General features: G+C 40.5%; 1 protein-coding gene across 7 annotated transcripts in view; it reads right to left on the reverse strand.

Moving 5' to 3' along the window:
• NHSL1 (NHS like 1) overlaps positions 1 to 25,716 on the reverse strand; it is a 220,115-nt gene that overhangs the window by 14,559 nt on the left and 179,840 nt on the right. For 4 of the 7 annotated variants that reach the window (XM_045843027.1, XM_045843022.1, XM_045843023.1 and 1 more), the window contains exons 3-5: positions 22,686 to 22,813; positions 6,684 to 6,876; positions 2,043 to 2,174 (exon numbers count right to left, since the gene is read on the reverse strand). In XM_045843027.1, the coding sequence (XP_045698983.1) occupies positions 2,043 to 2,174; positions 6,684 to 6,876; positions 22,686 to 22,813 (453 nt within the window). Of the gene's footprint in view, positions 1 to 2,042; positions 2,175 to 6,579; positions 6,664 to 6,683; positions 6,877 to 22,685; positions 22,814 to 25,716 lie in introns of those variants that run through there. The other 3 variants (XM_045843024.1, XM_045843025.1, XM_045843028.1) reach the window with 2 other exon arrangements.

Consider the following 25,716-nt stretch of genomic DNA (forward strand, 5'->3'; position numbering starts at 1 on the left):
CCCAAACACTCATTTAAAAATGTTAAAATTACAGGAGATACGATTTACCAGGCTGGCCAGATCATTCAGTAAGGTCAAGGAGGCAGCTGAGTGACTGGCTCCATACTGCTTGGCTCGGTGACAAGTGATAAAAACTCAGAATTCGGAGGTTCTAGAGCTCCTGCTATGCACATATATAGATAATTGGTGTTGAATACTTATGTGTATCTTTATCTGGGCCAAACAATTCTTACACTGTTTGCATAAAGCCATCCAAAACCTACCTCTTTTGGTCAGAAAGCCACTTAAAAAGTGCAGCTTACCCTGAAACATCAACCTTGCTGTCTTACAAAGGGCCGGTCTTTAAAGTCACTCTTTTTGATTAAGGCCATCTCTTAAAAGATCAGTTCAAAGACAAATGTCACCTGAGTGCCGGAGCAGACTAGCCCATTAAGCATCCATTGAATGTACATGTAACACATTAGTTTCTCAATTTAGTCAGCTGTTGCCCAAAGGAGGGGGAATGAAAAAGGTCTGAAAGGATGGGATGCAGGAGGACCGGCCCACTACAAAAAGCAACATGTGGGGGCATGAACGAAGGACAGGCTTCACAAAGCCTGTGGGTGGAATCTGGCCTGTGTCTGTAGTAAGGCCTTCTGTTAGGGGATAAGACGAGCACCTGCATGCCATCTGGGTCGCTGGAGCTACCTAGAGCAGAAGCAGAGCATTGCTCTTCTCGTCTCACGTTGATACAGTTGGGAAGGCAGAGCATACGAACTGTAGAACTGAATAGCAGTTAGAGAGGAAATGCAAGGCAAAGAAGAGTGAGCAGAGGTGTTGGAAAAACACACATAGGAACAGTGTCTATAGCACCTGGAAGCTGAAATGCGACCACAAAGTACCATAACAGGTATATCACTATTGCTAGGATAAACTCATTTTAACTAAAAGACTAATAGGCAAGTTCAGAAGTAAGGATTCTCAGTTTCTAGAGCACAACCTTTAATAGTAAATAAAAGTGTAAACATTAGGTGAAAGTAACTACTGTGAAAGAAGTCCATAGGTTAGCTGAAGAGAAAGACAAATCCCAAGAAAGGGAGTATTAAGTTCCCTCCAATAATTACAATAGCAGCGTTATGTTCATAGTAGTCGCAGGCACCAAGTGCTTCACCTGTATTAGTTCATTAAATGCTAAACCACCCTCCCATAAATGAGGAAGTAGACTCAGGTAAAGTAACCAGCTGGAGGTCCCCAGAGAGTTAGTGGCAGAGCTAAGATGTGAATCCAAGCAGCCTGGCCCCAGGGTCCCGGCTCCTGACCCAGTTTGCTGTGCTGCCTCTGCAGACACTCCTGATGGACCCATTAAAACCCAGAGAAAAGGAGGGAAGGCATTAAGAAGAGAATGAAGAGATTATTCACAGTTTATATGAAGATAAGCAGAAACAAATGGGTAAGTGAATAATGAAGCAAACAACCCTTTCTTCCCCTAGCCAAAAAATTTTTTTTTTGTTTCCTGTTTTTATCACAGGTTGAAAACTACTGACTCAAAAAGCTATGAAGTTGTTTCACTGGAAGTGCATAAATGCACTATCCAACATAAAGACTATTTTCTATCATGCTGGTATTTACTAGTTACACCACACTCTTTGATGGCAAAGGCCATCAATACTGTCAGCATAACTAATGAAGTCCATAAACCATAACTTGAAGCTCTAGAATAAGTTTTACAAAAACTTAAAATCTAACTGAAAAGTCAATTTAATTGTGGAAATTCCCCACTGTTCAAAGTACATAGAAATAATGACCTAACTGTGAATTTCTATCATCCCACTTAGTAGTTTTCACAGAAACTTCTCCTCTTATCTTCTCACCAAAATTCAATACATCATCTGCTTGGAGTGTTAAGATTTGTGCACAGTGCCTCCTTCAGAAAGGAAGCTGGGCCTTTGGGGCACCAAATGGCTATCAGAATGTATCGATTCCATAAGCACCACAGATGAGGTTAGCATAGGAATGCTGAACAGCAACGAGGGGCAACAGAATACAGTTCTGATGAGCCATACCTAGCTCCTTCTGTATGTTGTCAGGGACTCCTGTAATAGTCTTTCTCCTTTTGACTTTCTTCGGTCGTCTTACCAGAGTGTCTGTGTAAATTAGAGACCGCCGAAGGCTGGCCTGGCGATCGAAATTCTCCCCTAATGTAGAGCAGTAGAACAAGCAAAGCAATGTTATTTTCAAGCAAGCTGACACCATGCACTTTCTTCCAGAAGCTTGTCATAAAATGATAAGAAGGTATTAATAATGATGTTAGCCAGTCATATGATGATGAATGAATGTTTAAGGGCAAAAAAGGAAGGAAAGCACATTATCATCATAAGGCTCTTTTCCAATTTCTATGTGTGTGTCCTTCCAAAGGAAGCACCTGGATCTCATTTTCAAATGAGCTGGAGTGGAAAATGCAAATTTGTTCATAGCACACCAGAAGAGTGATTCTGTATTATTTTAAAAATGGGTCATTTGGAAGCATTTCACGTAGGTCCTCTGGTCACTAAAATCACTCTTGACGTCAGTGTGTGTGTGAGGGGAGCGATAAATGTCTCTCGGTCATTTAGTCAGCTCCAGAGGCCACTGCAGTGTCTTGCTCTATGGGATGGAACAAGTGACCAAGAAGTTTTAGATGAAGAGCTTTTTTCTTCCAATCAAGGAGACCAACAATTTGTACGGACAGTGGAAAGTGCCACGGTGTGAGACTAAAGAGCCTTATAATGATAAAGTACTTTCATCACGACGAGACCCAGGAGCACTGCTGCTGTTAAAGCTGGACGGCTTCTTCATTTCATGACCACTGGTAAAAGTCGGTCCGGGTGCAGACCTTTGCAGGTCAGATCCAGGGGACATTTTTTCATTCTAGCGTGTGAGCTTGTGTGACTGACACACAATGGGAAAACACTGAAAAATAAAATATCCGCTTTTGATTGGTCTGCTTTAAATTACATGCCAGTTTCATTAAAGAGAGTTTTATAGCACTGACCTTGTCAAATGGTTATCTCTTCAAAGAGAAGTTAAAAATACATATATACACACAAATTATATACTTCCATAATTCTTATGTTGTAAGAAAAGTAAAAAAAATTCATTTAGCAATATTGCACACTTTCAAAGTGAGTATTTTGTGAACAATGTACTTTCTATTTCAATGACAATTAGTTGTAAATAGAACCTTACCTAATCAAAACAGAGGATAAAAAATCTGGATGATCAAACTACACTTCACAAACTTAAATAAATGCTCACAACTTGAAAATGCTTGAAACCTTGTTCCCATGGAGGAGAACAGAAATAATAGAGAGGAGACCCTGAACCCCCAGTGGCACCCTCCCGGTAACAAAGGGGCCACCACGTGCAATCACAGCATCTGTGCACGGTGTCTGTAGGTAGCAGGCCCCGACTCCGGCGGTCCATGAGTTCCCTGAAGCAGAGGGAAAAAGCTTCCTCGTATCAAGGCACTGAGAGTAAACAAAACATTAACAGATAGTTGCTTTTAATCTCCAGTTTTGTTTCCTAAACAAAAACAAGAGAAACCCTTCAAGCTCCAAGGAAATTAAGAAGCAAATCATGAGGAAGGACATCACCATTAAAGGGGCCAAACTTTCCTTTTTTTGCACTGTGACCTGAAAGGTCTGTGTCCCCTGGACTTAGCACCCCTGTGACATCCAGCTCGATGCCTGCCACCAAGCGGCTATTCAGTAAGTATCTGTGGAATCGAGAGGAATTGAATCATTCTCTTTCACTGAAAAATGGCGTTAGTCAGTCACGGTTACTACTTAGAAGTAAGTGTAGCTGGCTCAAACACCAATACAGAGTCGGTTTGTAAAACTTGTTTAAGTGTGTTTACCCATGCTCGTCTTCCAGGGGGAAGACTTGTTATCCTACACTGCAGATTGTGGAACATACTCACATACATGTTTTATTTTAAACATTTTTTTCTCTTCAACATTTTGAACATGTTGAGTCCCCACAGAACTATGACTAAAGGGATTAAATCGATTTTCAAACTTGCAGCTCACAGTGCTAATGTTCTATTTCTATGCCAGGTGGGCTGCACTTTGGATGAGAAATGATGTATTTGTCGGCACTTTTCTCTCAGCTGCAACTTACTGAAAATCAAACTAGAGGGTCAGTGTTTACCCAATAAATGAGCACATGACCATTCCCTATAGGCTGCCTCATTTCTATCTCAGAAGTCTTCTAGGTTTTAGGAAATGTCATTTCAATAGCAGGAAGCTGTCTAACCCACGTCAGTTCGGCCACTAAAAGTGAAAAATTATCACTTAATGCTTTTTTATACCGGAATATTAGAAAAACTACTTCTTTTATGAAATATATGTGTGTATGTGAACACACCTGTCCAGAAAACAGATCAATAAATATGTAATTAGGTAGTATATTTAATTTCTACATTTCTAAAAATATTAACTCAATTAAACATCAATTGCATTTGAATACAACTCATATTGCTCATTTCTTTATCGTCATTCACCTTTCCTGAGTGGCATTTTGAAGGTCTCCTTTTAAACTTTGTGTAATTCATGTTCACTTACTCATCAAACAGTGAAGCTCAAAAAAAGGACACTATGTTTTTGAGAATGTACTTTGTTGCAAGTAACTCATTACTCCTAAAATTCTAGTTACTCTGTTTTCAATTTACTAATCTTGTGATAATGCATTTTATCCTAATTACATTAAGGATTATCATGTTCCATATCACAATCTTTTTATAGTATTATTCCTGAGGCATTTAATCATATATAATTACATTTCTGCTGCATTTGAGCCATCAAATAATGTAATACATTCTTATAGAAAATATGCACCTATGTATTTCATTTAGCAATAAACATTATACTTTGTTTTTGAAACACAGCTACTTATAAAAATTATCTTTAAAAAATCATGATCTAGGTGAACAAGAATCACATTTGAGAGATCAATGATGTTACCTGCAAAGTAAGTGGAATAAAATGGCATAACTGTCCTCTCTTAAGGCGTGAGTACAATAAATGTGGAAAAATGCACATGGAATTTAAAATAATCCATGTACTTATTTATTAAACTTCTCTGGAACTCAAAATAGAGTTCTTAGTGTAGTTTTTAAATGTCCTATAAAGTTTTCAAAAATTCTCCAAAAACTATCAAAATATCATCAACCCCTTAAAAGTTAACCAATGCCACAGCAAAAAGCTTTCTAGCGGCAGTCACCAGCAGCAGCCTCAGAAGCATGGCAAGTGGGCTGTGGGCTCTCTCTCTTTTTTAAAGACAGGTAGTTTTTATTTATTTATTTTGCAGAGTTCGCTGTTTTATTTATCTTTTTAACTTTAATCTTTATCATCTGTTTCTTCCATGAACACTCGTCCTTACTGGTCACCTGGTTTCTCTTAGGTTACCCCACAGGCCAGCTTCGTATGGACTGATTATCAACGGGGACAACCAGTAATCTGTTTCTTTCACGCACATGGTCTAGTGGCGGAAGCTAGTCACTTCTAACATGTCTACTTTGCACTGTGTACATGTCCCAAAGCACTGACCTGTCCTGTTTGCAGGCTACCACAGTGACAAACCTGGAACATTCTGATATTTTTTAACAACCCATCTAAGTTTGTGAAATTCTGCCTTTGAGCCTCATGTACCTTGTTATTTGTCACCTTTAATTAGCACAGGTGATTATAACTTGAGTATGACATTCTGACAGAACTGGGATTTTACATCTGGCTTCTAAAGTTCATATTTTAAAATTTTATATTAAGAAGAAATGAACTTTTATTTGAATATTGTAGAATTCAAATTATAGAGATCAAAATATAACTTTACCATCCTACTGAGTTTTCTTAAAAATAAATTTTACAGTTATTATTGTTAATTCATTTGATATTCTTATTTCAAGTAATTTTTCCTTTTTTTCACCTGAGAAAACAAGAAGATAAAATCTGTCATTAAGAAATACCACAAAATTGTTATTTCTTTACTTATATAAATATTACTTAAAATAGCCCTTTAGAAAATCTATTAAGAGATATCACAAAATTGTTTCTTACTTAAAACAGTCCTTTAGAACATAAGCATAATTTTTTTCTTTACCAAGATCACATTAAAAAGATGTCCCCATATAATCAAAATATTTTCAAAAAGCAAATTGACTCAGAAAGACACACTTTAGCCCTGGCTGGTGTGGTTCAGTCAATTGAGTGCTGACCTGTGAAGCTAAGGGTCACAGGTTCAATTCCCAGTCAGGGCACATGTTTGGTTGCTGGCCAGGTCCCCAGTGGGGGTGTGTAAGAAGCAACCAAACAGTGATGTTTTTCTCCCTCTCTTTCTCCCTCCTTTCCCCGTTCTCTAACAATAAATAAATAAATCTTAAAAATAAATGTAAAAAGACACAATTTAAATGAATGGCTGACCAGACCACTGAGTTCTTTGACATCAACCTTTGGGGACATAGTCTTTTAATTTAAAAGCAAGAGCTATTTTACATGTACACACGCACATATGTTTGAGCATTCCCTTCATTAAACAAAGACCAGGCCGCCAGACCACAGCCATTACCTGCACTGTGTAAATGAAACTCGAAGAGCATACAACCACCACCACAACAAGAAGCCACCGTCATTCTCCCTGAGGACATTCTGAACCTTGTCTGCAAAGCATACCGGTTATGTTAATAGGAACCACATCAGCCTGGACTGTTTGGGCATGCTGTCGCATCTTCTCCTCGGGCGTTGGCAAGGGAAGTGACTTGGCCCAGTTCGTTTGAGTATTAAGATCAGGAAAGTCGCTTGAGGTTGGCGGTTTAGATCTCCTGATGGAAATAAGTCTTTCTTCTTCCGACGAAGAGATAGAACACTGCAGGGGAAATAAGGAAGAAGAAACCATAGTGTGTAAAGAGCTGACAGAAACATTTAAAAATATAATCTTTTTAAAAAAAATTTAAACTAATTTAAAGCAAGCTCCCCCCACAAAACAAAACAAAACACAAAACTAGTCACATTAGGAACAGAAGCAATGGTTTGCACAAACACTGCCCCTCATCCTGAGCATGACCCATAATATCTACGACTCACAGAGGTCTGAGTCGCTAAGCCATGGCTGCAAAGGTTTTGCTGACCCACAGAATCTTAAGTTCTTCCTGTTAACTGTGGTCAGAAAGCTTGTGGATTCAGTTTAACATCAGAAGCCCAGAGAAACATCACGGCTGTGACCATCAGTTTCCATTTTTATTAAAATTTAGTTTGGCTCAAAATAATTTCTAGCTTCAATCTCATTTCCTTTAGGCTCTGACGTCAAGGAACATTTCAAAAATGACAGAGCTATTGTTGTTCAACTATGTGCGCTCTTCTGAAGCCATTTATATGGAAAAAAAATCAGTGTGAAATTATTAAATTATAAGCAGCTGACTAAAGCTCTGCTTTGAGCCTTATCAGAATTCCATGAAAACACTTCTAGCAGTGTCTGTTTTGATACAGATTAACATCCTGACTGGGGACCTTCTTTAATACCTTTCCTCCCATAACATCTTTAAAAATGTAAGCAAGAAAGTTGTTTTGGAAAGCATCTTTTTTTTTAAACCCTCAATTTGAGGACACGCTTATTGATTTTAAAGGGACAGACGGGAGAAAGAAAGGGGGAGAGAGAGGACAAGTTGCCTCCTGTATATGACCCCAATGAGGGGACCGGACCTGCAACCTAGGCCATGTGCCCTGACTGGGAATTGAACCTGTGACCTTTTGGTTCACAGGATGATGCTCCAATCAACTGAGCTACACCGGCCAGGGCATGTTTTGGCAATCATCTTATGATGGCTCCACGGCAACTGATTTTGTGACAAGGAAGCCCCAAGAACTCAAAAGAAATGCACTGTGCTCAGGAACAACAATGAAAAGAGCTAATTGACTTTTGTTGGGAAATGGCAGTGTACAACTAGAATAAACGTGTAAGAACTGTTACTCAAGTCTAAGGCATTTAAATGACCTACCACCTATGAAACTAGGCATTTAAAAGAGTTTTACTTAAGAATAAAATATCAAATGAACCTTCCCAAGGGAATCCCTGTATAAGAGGACCCAGGTCAATTCAACACTCCCCCACGCCCCCCAAAAAGGGAACTGCGGCCCTGACTTCTAACATCACAGCTTCGCTGGCCTGTACTGGAACTCTCTGTAAGAGGAACCATACTGCAGGTCTCTATTGTGACTTTTTTTCATTGAACATTACATTTGTGAGGGTTTTACTTTTTTCATTGAACATTACATTTGTATTGATGCCTTTTTGAGTTTAATGCAAGTTTCTAAGAAGACAGCCCGGTAAGAAATCTACAGAAACCCATCATTTAGAAATCTCAAACACAGAATAACACTGTTATCACTATTCACTGCTCCTGAATTAGTCTTTCTGCAAAATATCTATATTCATTCTACAAGTACCAGTACTCCACAGATCTGTAAAAAGCTACACAAAGAAGATGAAATGGTTTGGTGTGAGGGACAGGGTCCTAGGACAAGAATCCAAAGACCAGAGTCTATTCATTTTATACCTTATAATCAAGTGACCCCGAGCCAGTTCCTAGGTGTAGAAGTCCCTTGCTGTAAAATGGGAGTATCCTGCCTACCTTCCACATCCCACCCGGGGTCCCTCTTCGAACCTAACGAGACGATAGCTGTGGAAATGTCTGCCACTGGTAAATGCCATGGACAAAAAGGTGGTGGTCACACAAAGGTGCCTTTACAAAAACAAAGTCATGAATTGACAAGTACTCATTTTTTCTTTTACTGCAAAGAGGTTGTTAATAATAAAGGCACTGCAGGAGTAAAAATATAAATTATGTAACTAGATAGCTCAGTTTTTTTATTTTATCTTCTTAATATATAGAACATGTAAAATGATACTCTAGTTTCTTTTTTCACCTAAGGAACATATAAAAAGTTTGTAATTAAACTGATAAACATACTCAATTTGAGCATATGTTACTGACATCTTAATTGATAGTAAACTACACCATATCCATTCATGTGTGATCTGATGCTGGTTCTAACTCCTACAGATCCTTGAAAGACAAAGGGATTTTTGAGTCAGCTGCAGCAGCTAAGCCAGGCTGACATAAATCAATTATTTCTGCCCCTTGTGTGGTTGTGAAACTCTTGTTAAGTTTGATTTATAATATTGTACAATTTCTCTACTCTTACAGTGCAGATACACACACACATAGATTAAACCTAATTTCATTTGAGAATTTCATGACAATCTGTGTAAAGGTCGAATATTTGAAGTTGAATCTTAATCCAGTAAATTAAAAGGTCACTCCAATTTTGTTATATTCACATAGAAATAATTTCAAAGGCCGTAAGAAGCAAATCCTAACAGAAAACGTTTAAATGGAAGAAAAGTACAGCTTCAGCTGGTGGGAGAATAAATAGCATGGTGACATCCTGCAGAGAGGGTTCCCGTTTTCCGTGTGGCGCCTGCCCAGGGAGGCGGAGGAGCTGTTCTGTGGTCTGCATGCGTCTCCGTGGTGCTCATCAGCCCTAGTAACCTACTTTCCTTTCAGATGTCAGAATCGATAACTACAACAATGAAACGGTACTTCAGTTAGCCTCGTTGCCATGGGCCGATCACCAGGGACCGCTCCACTATGACAACTGACAAAGATCACGTATTTTACAAAGTGCTCCCTTCATTTGCAAGAAAATTTCCCAAGCAAGCAGGGCATGCTAAAGTTATATGCAAAGTGGAGTTTATACGGTGTCACAATCTACTAAAGGAAATTTAAAAGTCAGGATGGCATGATTTCCAATCCTTCCTGGTATTTATGAATACAGCGCGAGCACAGGAACATCTCAGTGGCAGAACACATTACGGGTACTCTCTGAAGACGGACACTGCAGTGTCTGGACTATTACATCAGCCTCTTTGCTGGTCTCCATGCTTCTGTCCTTGCTGACTACCTCCCTTACTCCTCCCCCCCGCCACAGTGCATTTCTCAACACAGCAGCCAGAGAGGTCCTTTTAAAATAAAATGTAAGTCAGACCATGTTACTCCTCTTCTCAAACCCTCCAACGTCCTTACTGTGACCTACAAAACCCTACATGACCTGCCAACTGGCCCACTGCTAACAATGCCCTCATCTCCAACTAGTTTGTCCCTCGTTTATTCTACTCTGGCCATACCATCCCCCATGAACCTATCAGGCGCACCTATCATGCGCACTTCTGCCTCAGGGCCTCTGCACTTGCTGCTCTCACCCCCTGAAAGGCAATGTGCTTCCCTTACACATCCACACAAGTAGGACCTTCTTACTCTTCAGGTGCTTCGCTTAGTCAACAGTCCCCTTCCTGGTGAGGTCTCAGGTCTTCACCCCACCTAAAATTTTAACTTCTTTCCAAGATTTTATATCCCCCTTCTCTGCTTTCTATTTTCTCCTTAGTACGTATTACTGCCACACATATTACTATCACGCATATTTTAGTTGTTTATCTTGTTTGTCTCTCCCATGAGAATGGAAGCTCCAGAGAGCTATTTCAGAATTTTAGCTAGTGATTTCTACATGCCTTTCCCTGGGTGACAGGCTTTAAAGGAACTGGTACCTTATTTAATTTTCATAGCATTAGCCTTACTTCGTACATAAGAAAATAGATTAAAGTAACTTCACTTTTGGAGAGTTCACAAGTGGGCAACTGGAATTAGAATCCAGACCTGACACCAAAGTCTCTCTGTTGAACAGTGTAAAATTATACCCAGACAATATTTGCAATAAATGAGGTTTTGTGATCTAAAAAACCTTCATTTATATCTCTAAATAAGAACAAAACCTACACCTGAAACTAATATAGTATTGTGCTTATACGTCAACCGTAATTGAAAAATAAAGAAAAAGAAAGAACAAAACCTCTGGGAAACCTACGAACGCCAGCAGCAGTGCAGCGCAGCGGACGGGACACTGTAATCCGGAGGGAAAACCTGAAGGCCCAGCGTCCGCGCCCTGCCACTTACTAGTGGCTGTGGGTTCTGAGCAATTCAGGCTCCCTGTGTTGACAACAAAGTGACTCCAATAGCACAGTCATGCTACATGTTAATGGGAACCCTCACTATAAGGTGGATATTTTTTTAAACATCGAGTTTAAGGTTGCCTTGTCTTCAGAACTTAAATGCAGTTTTTAAAGCTGTTACTTGGTCAATAGTGTTCATCCGTAGCCCATACTCGGGTCCTGGAAGGAACACAGAGTCACAAATAAAACCTAAGGAACCGCAATTCCTTGTGTCAAATTACTTAATTTAGACAGGGAGACCACCTGCTACAGCAGTGACTACTTTCCGATTTGGACGCTGTAAGACCTGCACTTCGGAGACTACTAGGTCCAGTCTGAAAAACCCGCAGCCTCCCACCAGATGGACAGTGGGGCCTGGAACTCAGTCTCTTCGGCAAAGGGCCAAGTTACCAAAAGGTGGGCTTAACTATGAAATACAGATTAGTTCAGGCTCAAAAAAACCTGACAAGCTTTCAAAAATTAGAAAATATAAGTGCAGACAGCTAAACTTAGAATTCATTTAGCAAGTATCACATAAAAATGGGCGCAGAACAGATGAAACCACACAGGGCACTATTTAAGAGGATACCAACACACATTCTAGTCCTTTCTGCAGGTCACTTACCCAGTCTTTGGTGATTTTTCTCCCAGAATTAAATCTCTTGGGTTGACTCTTGGTTTTCAAGATTCTAGAGAGCTTTATTGGGCATCAAAACTATTGCAGTCTTCCTTGGCTAGATGCTGCTTCTACCTCCGGTACACTTAGACCCGACAGATCCTGACTTAATTTGTTCTCTCCTGCTCCTCCCCACCACCCCCAACCCAACGACAGCCACCAAGAAAACCAGGCGTGGTGGGAGTGCATCCACACAAAAGCCCCCAGTTCTCGGTCCCTCCAGCACCTCCGTGAGGATGGCTGGGAGGTGCTTTTTATAGTCACATTATTAGGTAACTAATTGTTCCCTCTCTCTTATTCAGTGTATTAGTTTATCACAAAACCTAGACCCTTTATCAGGGGCCCTAAACTTCCTTACCATGTGTTGAATTAAAATAGTTTGGATCTGAACTACCCCATATTAAGTGATCTTTTCCTCAAAATAATGAAAATAGGTAATTAGAGCATACATTTTTAAACTGATATAGTAATCTCTTATTTTTAGTGATCTTTTGATTAGAATAAACTGTAGATACAAAGTATGTATTAGAACATAATGACTGCGTAAGTACTCACTACCCAACCCATGTTTAAAATCCCACCAATAACTGCATCGACCCTCACGCTGCCCTCGCCGCTTCCCCCAGGTACCCACGCTCCTGAATTGACTGTTAGTTATTCCCCTACTTCTATTACAAGTGTGTATAAATATGCCACCATTTGTGGAAATGGTGTCATTCTCTTCACAGTGTTACTTATTTACTCATTATTATGTTTCTAAGACATACTCGTCGTTGAGTGATCCTTTAAGTCCTTGGTTTCATTGCAGTGCACACTCCACTCCAGCATCGCAGTTACTCATCCATTCTTTTACTGACAGACAAATTGGGTTGTAAAAGATGTTTTTTATATTATCTAGCTTCCCATAAGGGAACAGCTCCCTATACTCTGATTGTTGGGGGGAAAACAGGGCCCTGGAGTCAGCTCTGGATTTAAATCCTGGCTCATATTTGGGGTGATGGACGGTTCACTATCTTCATTCTGATTATGGGATGCTGTGTATAAACATACGACAAAAGCCATTAAATTATAAAATTTACATACGTGGAGTTTATTTTACGTAAATTATACCTGAAGAACACTGTTTTAAAACAGAGAAAGATCTCAACCTCAGTATTTAAAAGCTGTGGGATATTACTTGTTTAAGTGGCACACTCTCTTTAAGACCCAGTTTCCTCATCTATGATATGAGCACAACCCAAGCTACCTTGCACGGTTGCAAGAGGCATCACATAGATTCACATGCAGCACGGAGCCCAGACTTCGGCTCCTGCACTTTCCCAAGTGCCAGGTGCTTGTCTCCATGTGGGAATACAGAGATCAACACAACAGGAAAGCTGTCGCCCGTTTAGAAAAGAAGGCAGACATGAGTGGAGCCTTACTCCATGTAACGGGATGTCTGAGACAAGAAGAGGTGGAACAAGTCACCAGTACTTGAGGCACGCAGTGGCCCGAATGCATAAAGGCCTGGAAACGACAGACCCCAATTCTCTCACCCTCGCCTGCAATTGTACAGAGCAGTTTTGACTCCTCTGTTTCCGCTGGTCCTGAGATTACTCAGAACCCAGTGACAGAAGACCCCATCTAGAGTCATCGTAAATGTCTTCTAGACCATTGGTGACCCTATGCCGGGGACTTTGTCTGTACAATGAAGCCATGAAAAAAAAAGCACAAATGAATGAGTATCAGACAAGTCAGAGGTGCAATGAAAATGACAACAGCAGGCACAACAGGAAGGAATTTGGATAATTTGGCAAGCTTGCTCTTTCATTTAACCAACATGCAATAATGAAACAAAACGGAATGCAAAGTGAGAAGCCCTGTGTCTGCACCCTCCCTGATGCATTCGAGGCATGTGACCTTTGGCAAGCAATTTCTTAATTCCAATGGTCAGTTTCCAGATCATTAAAATGATAGTAATATCATCATCATACCTATTTCATGGGAATTCTAGTGGGAAATGAGATACAATTTATAAAAGCGTTTTGAAAATACTCTTAAGTGTTCTACTATTACAAAGTTAGTACTAGTATAACTGCTTGGAGTTCTACATGTATATAACCTGCGAAAACACAACAATCAGGAAAATTTTGAATAGTTGCTAAAGCCTCTCAAATTCATTGCTTTAGGCAGGAAATTCTATGGGGGTGGAATAAAAGACTTAAATGAATGAAAGAGAGGCCAAATTTTCATTAAAAAATAGAAACTGCCCATCGAGTCATTTTCCTTGAAGCCTGGTTTGAAAAACCAAGCGTTTTAATGATACGCATCATTATTTGAGCATATACTATGTGCCGGGCACCACGCTAAGGATTTTACAAACATTAATTCACTTCAATTCATGGCATCCCTCTAAGGTAGGTAACGTAAGTCATGCAATTTATTATCAAAACCAGAATGCCTCTGAGAGTGAAGGGGTGCTATTAATAATTACACAGGACAGCAGCTGTAAACCAGGTTGTCCTGAGCAAACCAGACCATGTGGTTTCTAACTCTTTACAGTTGAGGAAACTGAAGCTCTCAGAGGGAAGCAATCTACCCAAGGCCACCAGCAGCGACAGGTGGGCAAGCTGTCCCAAAACTGGTGCTCTCAGGCGTCGTGATATGTAAGCCTCTGACATTTGCAGTTACTGAGCAAGGCTGCTGTCCTTTTGTCTTCTTCAAAGTCCTCCTTGATTTAAATATCTCTTAGCAACGAAGACCAAAACAGAACCCAGTTCAAAGAAAAACAGGAAATAGGAAAGAAAACTTTGGTTTCTATCAATACCATTAAGCCAACCGTTTTACTGCCATAATCCCAGCCTCATTAGCCTGCTTTGGGGGTGAATTTACCCTACAGATTGAGTAACTCATGATTGACATGCTTTCTGCTGAGACAATGGGGCCTCTATGAATGCTTCTATGATTCAGTGAACATATCATCTAGTGTCACCTCCCACAATGGCAGCTGGAGAAATGCCCTGTCAACTCACAGGATGTATGTATTTTGCCATCTATAACTGAACTTCCTTCAAATACCTGAATAACCGCTTTGGTAGTACTGGTACACAATGAGAACTGAAACAACAAAAACGAAATGTCAAGATGGGAACAATACTAAAGCAATGACTTGCTCTTTGATTTTGCAGATGAATGAAAAGGTATTTTGTGGATTTCTAAATCCCTTTGCAGACAGCATTTCTCCTGCAGCATGTTTAATATTTAGATGATGTACAAAACATATAGTTGGAAATACTTCAAACAATTTTTTTCTTGTCACAGTACATCACCACTTTGGAAGATATATGTGGATATCATCAGCAAAATACTTTTCTTCATACCATAAACTTGAGTTTTACCTAGTAAATGTTTAACACTTATTGTAGAGTAATTACGCAGAATAAATAACCAGAACAGATATTCCCTAGGTTCTCTGTTCTATTTATCTGTTCTTAACCTTTGCCTTATTTGCAACTCTCGTTTTAGGGAAGTGCTTCTATCCTGGGCACATAATAGACACAACATTTGTTGAATGCAAATAATGCTTTTATCTAACACCACTTTTGATATCAGAGCAGTTATAGCCCGAACATTCAGCTCAGGTGTCCATTCTGCACCGTCCACTGGTCTCCCCACCATTCACCTCCACCCCCACCACCTACCTAGGAAGTACAAAGGAAAGGGTCTTGCCAATACAATTTTCCCTCGAATCTGCCTTGTACAGCCCTGTGTTTAAAATGACCCCAAGTGCGAGGGCGACTATTAAGAACATGGATTGTAGCTGGGGGGCTGAGCCTGAACATGGAGACCGTCAACTGCTGGCTGGGAGCCCTTGACAGTTGCTGGATTCCCACCTGATTTCAAATGCCAACTGGATTCCCACCTGATTTCACATACTAAATCCTACAAAGATTTAGGTCTAATTCTGAACTTTATTTACTGTTTTTATTTATTTTTAAATTTATTTTACTTTATTTATTGATTTTTAGAGAGAGGAGAAGGGAGGAATAAAGAGAGGGAGAGAAACATCAATGAGGGGGTGTATCTTGCACACCCCCAGTTGGGGACCAGGCCCACAACACAGGCATGTGCCCTGACTGGGAATCGAACTGGAGACCCTTTGGTTCACAGGCCAGCACTCAACCCACTGAGCCACACCAGCCAGGGCTACTTACTGTTTTTAGTGTTAAGCCGACTCATCTATACATTCAGGTGCCACCCTGGAGTATTTGGCTCCTGGCCACTTTTCCTTCCTCACTGCTCTGTTATCTCACAGCTTGCCCAGGTACGAACCTCGGACCCAGCTTCTCCAGACCTCTCCCTGCTCCTCCCATCCCAATGAACTGCAGACCAAAACAAAACAACTATGAGTTTATATTTGTATTGTGTTAATTTTATAAATTAACTTGGGCAGAATTGAGAGCTTTTTGGTACTGAGTCCTCTAACCTCAGAGCACCTGTTTTTTGCTGTTTATTCAACTCTTATTTGTAGTTTTCTATAGTATTTAAATTTTTTTCACATACATCTTATTTTTTCCTTATTAAATTTATGCCTATTTACTTTGTCAACTATAAATATTTTAACTATAGTTTTCTATTATATCTTCTAACTTGCCTTTGTAAAAGGCAAGATATGAAAATTATTGATTTCTCTATCTTAATTTTATACCTTACTGTATCATTGACTTCCACTATTGATGGTAGTTTTATATTTTTATTTTCCTGCATTCACCAAGCATACAAGCTTACCACGTACATAGAATGATAATATAATCTCAGTCTTTGCTATTTTTGAACCTCTCATTCTGCAGCTTTTCTAACTATGCCAGCTAGTTCTTCCCATAAATATAGTAACAGTAACAGTGAATGTCCCTGTTTTATGCCTCATTCTAATGAGAATGGCCCCTTAAAAATTATGTCAGATTTGATGGCAAGAAATAAATTTTGTTAAGTTATCAGCATCCACTTGTTCCCACATAATTGAGTGTTAGTGTGAGGAATGACTGTTGAAGACTCACAGACACAGAGGACAGACGGATGGCTGCCGGAAGAGGGGCGGGGGTGGGGAACTGGGAGGGAAAGGTGGAGGGACTGAGAAGTACAGATGGATAGTTACAAAACAGTCACGAGAAAAGAAAGCACAACACAGGAAATATAGTCAACAATATTGTAGTAACTATGTATAGTGCCAGGTGGGTATTGGAAATATCAGGGGGATCACTGTTCAAAGTATGTGTTTGTCTAACCACTATGCTGTAAACCTGAAACTAATATAAAATACTGAATGTAAACTGTAATTGAAAAAAAAATTTTTTTTTTACCTTCTGGGCCAAGAAAGAAAAGAATGACTTAAATTGTATCAAATATCTTGTCAATATCTATGATTTTTGTTCTGATTTTTCACCTCAAAAGAATTAACATGGCTAGTGTAGTTGGAGCATTGCCTCATAGACCAGAGGGTTGTGGGTTTGATTCCCAGTCAGGGCACATGCTCAGGTTGCAGGTTCAATCCCTGGCCGGGGTGTGTATGAGAAGGCAACTGACAGATGTCTGTCTGTCTGTCTCTCTCTCTCCCCCTTCCCCTCTCTGGAAAAAAGCAATGGAAAAATGTCCTCAGGTGATGATAAAAAAAAATTAACATGATCAAAGGTGACTGAATTACCTAAAACTGAACATCCTTTCATTACTGTTGGAATAAATCCAGGTAGATGTGGAGTATTCATCTTGGAATGAGCTGCTAGACCATGTTTCCTAATGTTTCATTTATGACTTCTAATGCCAATATTCATGAGTGAGATTGATCTGTTTGTACAGTCTTGTCAAGTTCTGGCATCAGCGTTAAACTAATTTAATAAAAAAGAAATCACACCTTTTCCTTCCCCCCACCCCGCCCCAGGAGTTAGGCATTGGATCAACCTACTCTTTAAAAGCTTTAGTAAAACTCCCTCTCTCTATGAAACCATCTGGGGTTGCTATTTTTTTTTTTAATTTGGCTCAATGTATATTTTTTAATGTTCCACTTTTTCCCCAGCTTTACTGAGATATAACTGACATACATGTGTACGTTTAAGGCACACAATGTGATGATTTGTTATATGTGCATACTGTGAAATGATTAGCACAATAAGGTTAGTTAACACATGCGTCGCCTCACACAGTTACCATTTTTTTAAAAATCTATTTGGTGTAATTTTTAATAAGATTTCTCCATTTGTTTAAATAGAATTCTAACAGTCTGTTAAAATGTTTCCTTGCTAAAAGTTCCAGAGTCAAGTTTGACATGTTATGCAATTTAGAAAATCAGTTTTAACATTATCTATATATCTTCATTTAACAAAAGATGATATATACAATATTTATTCCTAATCGTAAAATCCTCTACTTAAAAAATGCATTAAGTGACTTCCTGTTAACTGTGCAATAAAAGCTAACTCCTTCCCTTAGCCCCACTGTGATCCTACTGCAGTGACCCTTCACCTCGACTGCTGTTAAACAAACTCTCGGTGAACTCAGCAGCCGCGGAGGTGTTCCGTCCAACACTTGCTCCAACCCTTCTCACCCTCACTTCCAGCAAGCCCCTGCCACCCACTCTCAGGCACAGACGCTGACCTTAATCATTACATGATGCCTGGATTGAGGTTTTAGAAGTGGTTCAATCATTAGTAACACTACAGAATTTGCTGAAGGTACGAGAAAAAGCAAGGGATCAAGAATGCACCCAAGTTTTTGACTTAAGCAACTGGTAGAATGAAGTTGTGGTTTACTGAGGTGGGAAATGGTATAAAAGGAACAGATATGTATAGTGTTTTTTTTAGATTTTACTTATTTATTTTCAAAGAAAGGGGAAGGTAAGGAGAAAGAGAGGGAGAAAAACATCAGTATGTGGTTGCTTCTCACATGTCCCTAACTGGAGACCTGGCCCAGAACCCAGGCATGTGCCCTGACTGGGAATCGAACCTTCAGTTAGTAGGCTGGTGCTCAGTCCACTGAGCCATACCAGCCAGGGCTGTATAGTGTTTTTGTGAAGAAGGATGCCACATATTTGGATGTGAATGACTTTAAGATACCCATAAGACATTTAAGTAGAGATGGACAGCAAACAGATAAGTGCATGAGTCTGGGTCAGAGACAGAAATTTAGGAAACTTCAATACATGGAATTTAAAGTCATGAGATGCAATGACATCACGGAGGGAGTGAGTCTGTTCCAGAGCAGCAGAGGCGCAGTGCTACACCGGTGTCTGAGACATAGAAGGACAGCCACCAGCAAGAGACAGAAAAGCACATGGCTGGCCAGTGAGGAGTGAGGAAGGGGGAAAACCCGGAGTGTGTGGTCTCATGAAAGCCAAGTAAAGAAAGTATTTTAAGCAGAAAAGAATAATAAACTATGTCAAATACTGCTGAGAGGTTGAGTAACAAGCGGCCTGAGAATTAACTATTAGATTTGGCGAGGGAGAGGTGATGGGTGAACTTAACAAGAGTAGTTTCAGTAGCGTGCTGGGGATAAAAGTGTGTTTGATGGGGGTTCAAAGGAGATTGTGAGGAAAGGCAGTGTTGACAGCAAGTCTAGAGAGTTCTTTGGAGAAGTTCTATTAAAAAGAGGCATTAAAAATGTGGCAGAATTTGGGGGGGATAAAAGGTCAAAGGAGGGTCTCTTCAAGCTGAGGGACAATACAGCCTGTTTATATAATGATGGTTAGGATACAACAAAGACAGAAAAATGACTGGGCAAAAGAGACAGAGAGGTAAATTGTAGGTATGAAGTTGTTGAGAGGTTGGCCTTAATCACTCCACTGAAAAAATATTAAGGGCTTACTGTGTGCCAGGCCCTAATCTGGGCGCTTGGGATACAATAGGGCAGAAAATAAGCGAGGATTGTTCACCCATCGCAATGGCAGGAAAAGGTGAGTAGACATAGAGACAGACGCAAGCAGTTTAATAGGTTTGGTTGTGAAAGAATGTGACTTCTCATTGCTCCCCCACTCTCGCCCCAGTGCAATATCTAAGACAGCACTGAGAGGGAAGCAAAGAAGTCGTGTTTGAAGGTTTAGGAAGGAGGTACACAAGTAATTTGGGAAAGTGGAAGAGTAAGTTGACGAGTTAATACCGTGGGATTCACGGGGAGCAGTTCAGGTTCGAGGTTCTAGATTTACAGTGAGACTAGCTAACATAACCTGGTGTTTTTCTCTGGCCTTGTTTAGTTAGTAAGACTTTCAGGCAGAGCAGGGGGAGAGCTGGATCAAACTGGGGTTGGGATTTCTCCAGGAAAATGGCAGAAGGAGAGAGGGGCCAGCAGAACTGACCGTGTGTACAAAGAAGGGGACAAAAGGTGGGCCGTGCAGTACACACGCTGGGGAAGGACGACTGTGGGCATGAAGAGGGTGGGGTCAATGGGTCTGAATTCCTCTAGGGGTCAAACAATCTCTGTAATGGGATTCTAGAGGAATTAAGCTGGAAAGATCAATGAAATCATCCTTGACTCAGCTTTTTTCTCATAACTTTGGTAAGCTCTGTAGAATGTGCTGTTAAAAGAAAGCCAGACTCTCCGTGACGCTGCCTGGGCCCCAGCCCCTACCATCTGCATCTTGCCTGGACTACTGCCATAACCTGTTGACCTGCCTCAGCTTCCATCTTCAACTCTCTCCAGGCTGGTCTCCATCCAGTGCGTCCTCAGGCAGACTAAGTGCATTCGATGGTGAATTGGATCAAGCTGCTTCCACCTCAAGCCCTCCGGGTCCTCCCCATCTCATCCAGGAACAATGTATCTAAAGTCTTTACTGTGCCTGATTAGGTCTCGTGGATCTGGCCCTTGGTTCTCTCTCCAAAGTCATTACCGCCTCTCTTCCCCTAGTTCACCGCCTGCCTCTCAGGTCCCTGGCTATTCCTCCCACAGGACAGCCTTACTGCGCCTCCAGGCCTTGGCACTCACTATCTCTCCTTCCGAGAAAACTCCTCCCAGAGATACTCTTGTGTGGTTTCCTCCCCTTCCTTCTGAGGTCTGCCCAGATGGCGCCCCCACAGGGTCCTTCCCCAAAGCTCAGTCTAGAAGAGCAGCCCTGTCACTCTCTAATTCTCCTTACTGCTGCTCTGTTTTTCCTCCGTTACACTCATCACCCCATAGTGTTACAGTGTATTTGTCTGTTTACCATCATTTCCCCCTGGGTGGCAGGGACCTTGTTTTTTTCACTTGACGGGCTCTCAGGACTTACAGTGATGCTTGGCATATTGGAGATGCTAAATAAATATTTATTGAGTAAATGAATGAATCAACAGCCTGTTTGAAAAGATCTCAGAGAGAGATCTTATTCCACTCCCCTCTTTCTAGATAAGGAGATGAATGCCTTGAGGGGCCAATTGATACATCCAAAGAAAGCAAGTGGCAAGCTGAGACTCGAAATTTGTCTCCTAACTGCGAAAACGCCACCGTCATCTCTCAGCTTCCCCCTCCTCACCATTCACACAGCCACTCTCTTGGCCTAGGTTCTCATTATGTCTTGCCTGTTGCAATAGCCCTATAACTCCTCTTCTTAAATACCCTGCCCTCTTCAAACCTCCCTCAATTTCCTGACTGCTCGAGTCAGAAGAATTTCTCTTCCACACGTCACTATTGACGACTGCTTGTTGTTGCAGGCGACACACGGTCATACGTGAGGGATGGAGAGGGTTCAGTTCCAGACCACAAAAATAAAGTGAATACCACAGTAAAGAAAGTCACACTATTTTTTTTGCTTTCCTAGTACAAATAAAGGGCATGTTTATACTACATTACAGTCTATTGAGTGTGCAGTAGCATTATTTCTATAAAAAACAATTCACATAGCTTAATTTAAAAATACTTTCTAGCCATCACCTGAACCTTTAGTGAGTTGGGATCTTTTTGTTGGTAGAGGGTCTTGCCCTGGTAACATCAAAGATCACTGATAACGAGTCATACAGTAATAATTAAAAAGTTTGCAATATTGCAGCAATTGCCAAAATGTGACACAGAGATACAAAGTAAGCAAATGCTGTTTAAAAAATGATGCCAACAGATTTGCTTGAGGCAGGGTTGCCAGAAACCTTTAATTTAAAAGTTGTGTGTTTTTTTTTTTAAAGAAAAAGCATATCTGCAAGGCACAATAAAAACTTTTTATTCTGGTAAGTTGTCCCTACACAAGAGCCGTTAAGTTCCTTGAGGCAACTACAGACATTATGTTTGCACATTGCAGAATCCGATACGTGGCATATATCCTTATGAAACATTTATTGCACTGACTGCTTCTTCATCCTGGAATGGTCTCCTCCAAGACTTCTGCTTGGCTCACCCTTTCAACCCCAATCACTTCTTGGCTCAGGAAGGCCTACCCTCTTCACTTAAAGTCACAACCTCCCCTCTGTCTTACTCTGCTTGGTTTTACTGCAGAGCACATGTCACTTTCTAATGCTTCTAACCAAGAAGTAATGATGCCTCACCAAACACCTCGGTGTCTGCCTCAGTGATGCCTTGGTGTCTCACCAGACACTTCGAATAGTTCCTGGCATATAGGAAATGCTTAATAAATACTTGTTTTAAAAATGAATTATACTCCTGGACTTAAAGTAGCTCTGTTGAAGAACACATGGAGGAAGGATAAAGGGACATGCCTGGTCCCACACAATGACCACTGACGGCTGCCCATCCTGGAAGCCTCAGCGTCACATCGTGACACGGTGAATGGTGGTGAAGGTCACAGAGAGTGAGAGTTTCTCATGTATCCTTCACCCAGTTTCCCCTGGTGTCAGTGTGTTGCATCATCATGGTACACTTGTCAAAACTAAGAAATCAAAAAAACAAAACAAAACAAAACAAACAAAAAAAAACCAAAATGGGCTTTGTTCTGATTTCATGAGTTTCCCCACTTACGCCCTTTTTCTGTCCTAGGATGCAACCCAGGATCCTGCGTTGAGCTGAGAAGCCTTACCTTCTGATCTGCTTCTTCATCCTCATCTTGGTCTTCATTGCAGAGTGCACTCGAGGGGGCGGCGAAGGTGGGGCCCTGGGAGTAGTACTGGGAGCTCCGGCAGCCATCCCGCCGCAGTTTGTCACATTCTGCAGAGGGGATAGGACACGGGTGGAGAAAGGGCATTGGAAGCCAGAATTTCTTTACTCCTCCTTATTAACCTTATCTGGCCATATTCCCTAGGCATAATAAGACTTCAAAACAATAGTAATATTGAAAATGAAAATTATAAAAATGACCAAGCACCCACTACACACTGCATGCTACGGTAACACACTTTGAAGGGGTTACCTTCACACCTCCCAGCAACCTTCAGAGTCAAGCTTAGGGTAATCAATTAATTCAGTCTCTCCATAGCATTGTGCATGCAAGCATACAGCGGGTTCACAATCTGAACCCAGGGTCTTATTTACTGTATTTTTTCACATAACAATTGCTTATGTAATTCCACATCAAAACCCACAAGCAATCCTCATGCTGCACTTGTTTCCTAGACTCATCAGTTGGAAGTGGCATGAGAAAACCACAGGCCAGTGTGCTCACATTTTTAGTTCTCAATTTAACTTTGGTGCCCAACAGCCTCTAATCACTGTAGGGAATTTCATGTGAAGCCGGCGGCACTCTGAGAGGCCTGCCAGTCCACAGAGGAATGCCTGGCACCACCGAGTGGAAGGTAATCAGGGCACATGGTGGTGCCCTGGGTCACAGGGGGCTGGGGCCACTGGCTGTGCAGAGACTGGGATTGTCTTCAAGGAGGACCCATTGCGCTGATCACTCTCATCAGTGTGGAGAGTGCAGCTGACTTCTTGAGGCTTTTCGAAGCTCCAAGAGCTTTCCCTTTACCCAGATGCCATCTTAGAGGAGCATTTGCCTTGCAAAGTGTTTGCCACAGGGTTCCTTTAAATATCCAGCATGCTAAAGTAGCACAAAATACGTTTGCTTCTGGAAAAGTTTCCTCTTTGACAGCTTTACAAAACCATGCCCGTGAAGGCACAGAACTAAGTAGGGCATCTTCAGATTTCCTCTCTAACATTAGGATCTATGATTCTTCTTCAAAGAGGAGGCAGCAGTTCCTTTTGTGCAAGGATAAAAATTCCCCAACCAGAAAATAAAAGTCCCTCACTCTCTCTGCTACCACACAGTGGGACTGGATAGAGAAAGTTTCCAACCCAGGGCTGCAAATCAGATTTTTTAACTGATTTTTATAGAAGGGGTTTGGGAAGAGAGAGATGGAAACTTTGATTGGTTGCTCCACCTATTCATGCATGCATGCATTGGTTGATTCTTGTATGTGCCCTGACCAGGGATCAGACCCACCACCTTGGCATATCTGGAGAATACTCTAACCAAATACTGTACTTTGCTGTGTATAATCTACACTTTTTTGCCCAAACTTTTGAGGAAAAAATAAAGATGCACATTATACATAGGTTGGTACTAATCCCATATCTATATAAATGTTTTTAATTCTTTTATTTATGCTTATGTGTTAAAGGTATAACTCTAGAAAGCAACAGCGATACCTGTATGCAAAATAATACCAGGGTATATGATAACCACTTTTGTTTCTAAATATAAAAAATAAATAAATAATTGGGTTCAAAAATTAAAATGAAAGATTTTTTTCCTGAAAGCTCAGGCCCAAAACGTGGGTGTATTTTATACAAAGGAGTACCCAGCCAAAGCTACAAATCAGATTTTTAAAAATCCCATGGAAATTGCCATGAGGATCTTTTAGAATACCAACTAACTTAAAAGTGCATACATAAAAAAAAGATAGCTAAATATTATTACCTCAGTCACTTATGGGATAAATAATTTGTGGGCTGGGCTGGCAACCACTCAATATTGTGTAAAATGGAAATTTTAAAAAAATTTCTGAAACTTCCACAACACAACTTATTTTTTAATGAAGATTTACTCACACTAACCTAACCCTTTTTGGTGAGAGCTGTTTTCACATTTTCTACCATATTTGACAATTTCTTAAAAAAATAGTACGAACAGAATCTATACTGTCACTCCACAGAGATATTGTTACATAAAGCATAATTAGTAGTTTTCAAATGCTGTTCTATGCGGTTTTGGGATTCAGTGCATTTTTTATTTGATTTTCTTTAATTACCTTAAAGCTAGATTTTAAAAAAATAACAGTCAAGCTCAACAGTTTTACATTTCATTAACTTGTGCTGCTACATTAACTTTTCTGCGGTCCTGTAAAACTGAAGTCTCCCAAGGATTCAGAGTGAACCTTGTAAAACAAACTAATAAAAACTGTTACCACTTGCAGCTACTTACCATGTAATTCAGTATTTTCAAATACTTGCCAAATGAAACAAAGTACTTATAAAGTGAAAGCCAAGGCCCTTTTAAATGAAGTCTTTATATTGTTCAAAATAGTATTTCCCCCCTCACTAATTGACCCTATAATAAGTATGTTTGAAATTATAAAATTTTATAATGTTAAGAATCTGCATTATGTATTGGATACCATGTCAGATAATGCTTGAAAAAGATTCCTCTCTAAGGACATAAGGATTCCTGAACTAGATCATCTCTAAAGTTGATATTAGTTTTGATGTTCTTTTTTATTTAAATATTTTATTTATTTATTTTTAGAGAGAGAAAGGGAGGGAGAAAGAGAGAGAAAGAGAGAGAAACATCAATGTGTGGTTGTCTCTCGCATGCCCCCCACCGGGCACCTGGCCCACAACCCAGGCATGTGTCCTGACTGGGAATCGAACCGGCAACCCTTTGGTTCATAGTCCAGTGCTCAATCCACTGAGCCACACCAGTGAGGGAAATTTTGATATTCTTTTTTAAAAAGAAAGATTATATTTACTTACTTTTAGAGAGGAGAAGGGAGGGAGAAAGAGAGGGAGAGAAACATTGAGAGATATATTGATCATATGCCTCTCGCACACCTTCAACTGGGGGACCTGGCCTGCAACCTAGGCATGTTCCCTGACTGGGAATCGAACCAGCAACCTTT

Source organism: Phyllostomus hastatus, unplaced genomic scaffold (assembly GCF_019186645.2).
Source record: "Phyllostomus hastatus isolate PE091 unplaced genomic scaffold, TTU_PhHast_1.1 phas_contig_40, whole genome shotgun sequence".
Lineage (NCBI taxonomy): Eukaryota > Metazoa > Chordata > Mammalia > Chiroptera > Phyllostomidae > Phyllostomus > Phyllostomus hastatus.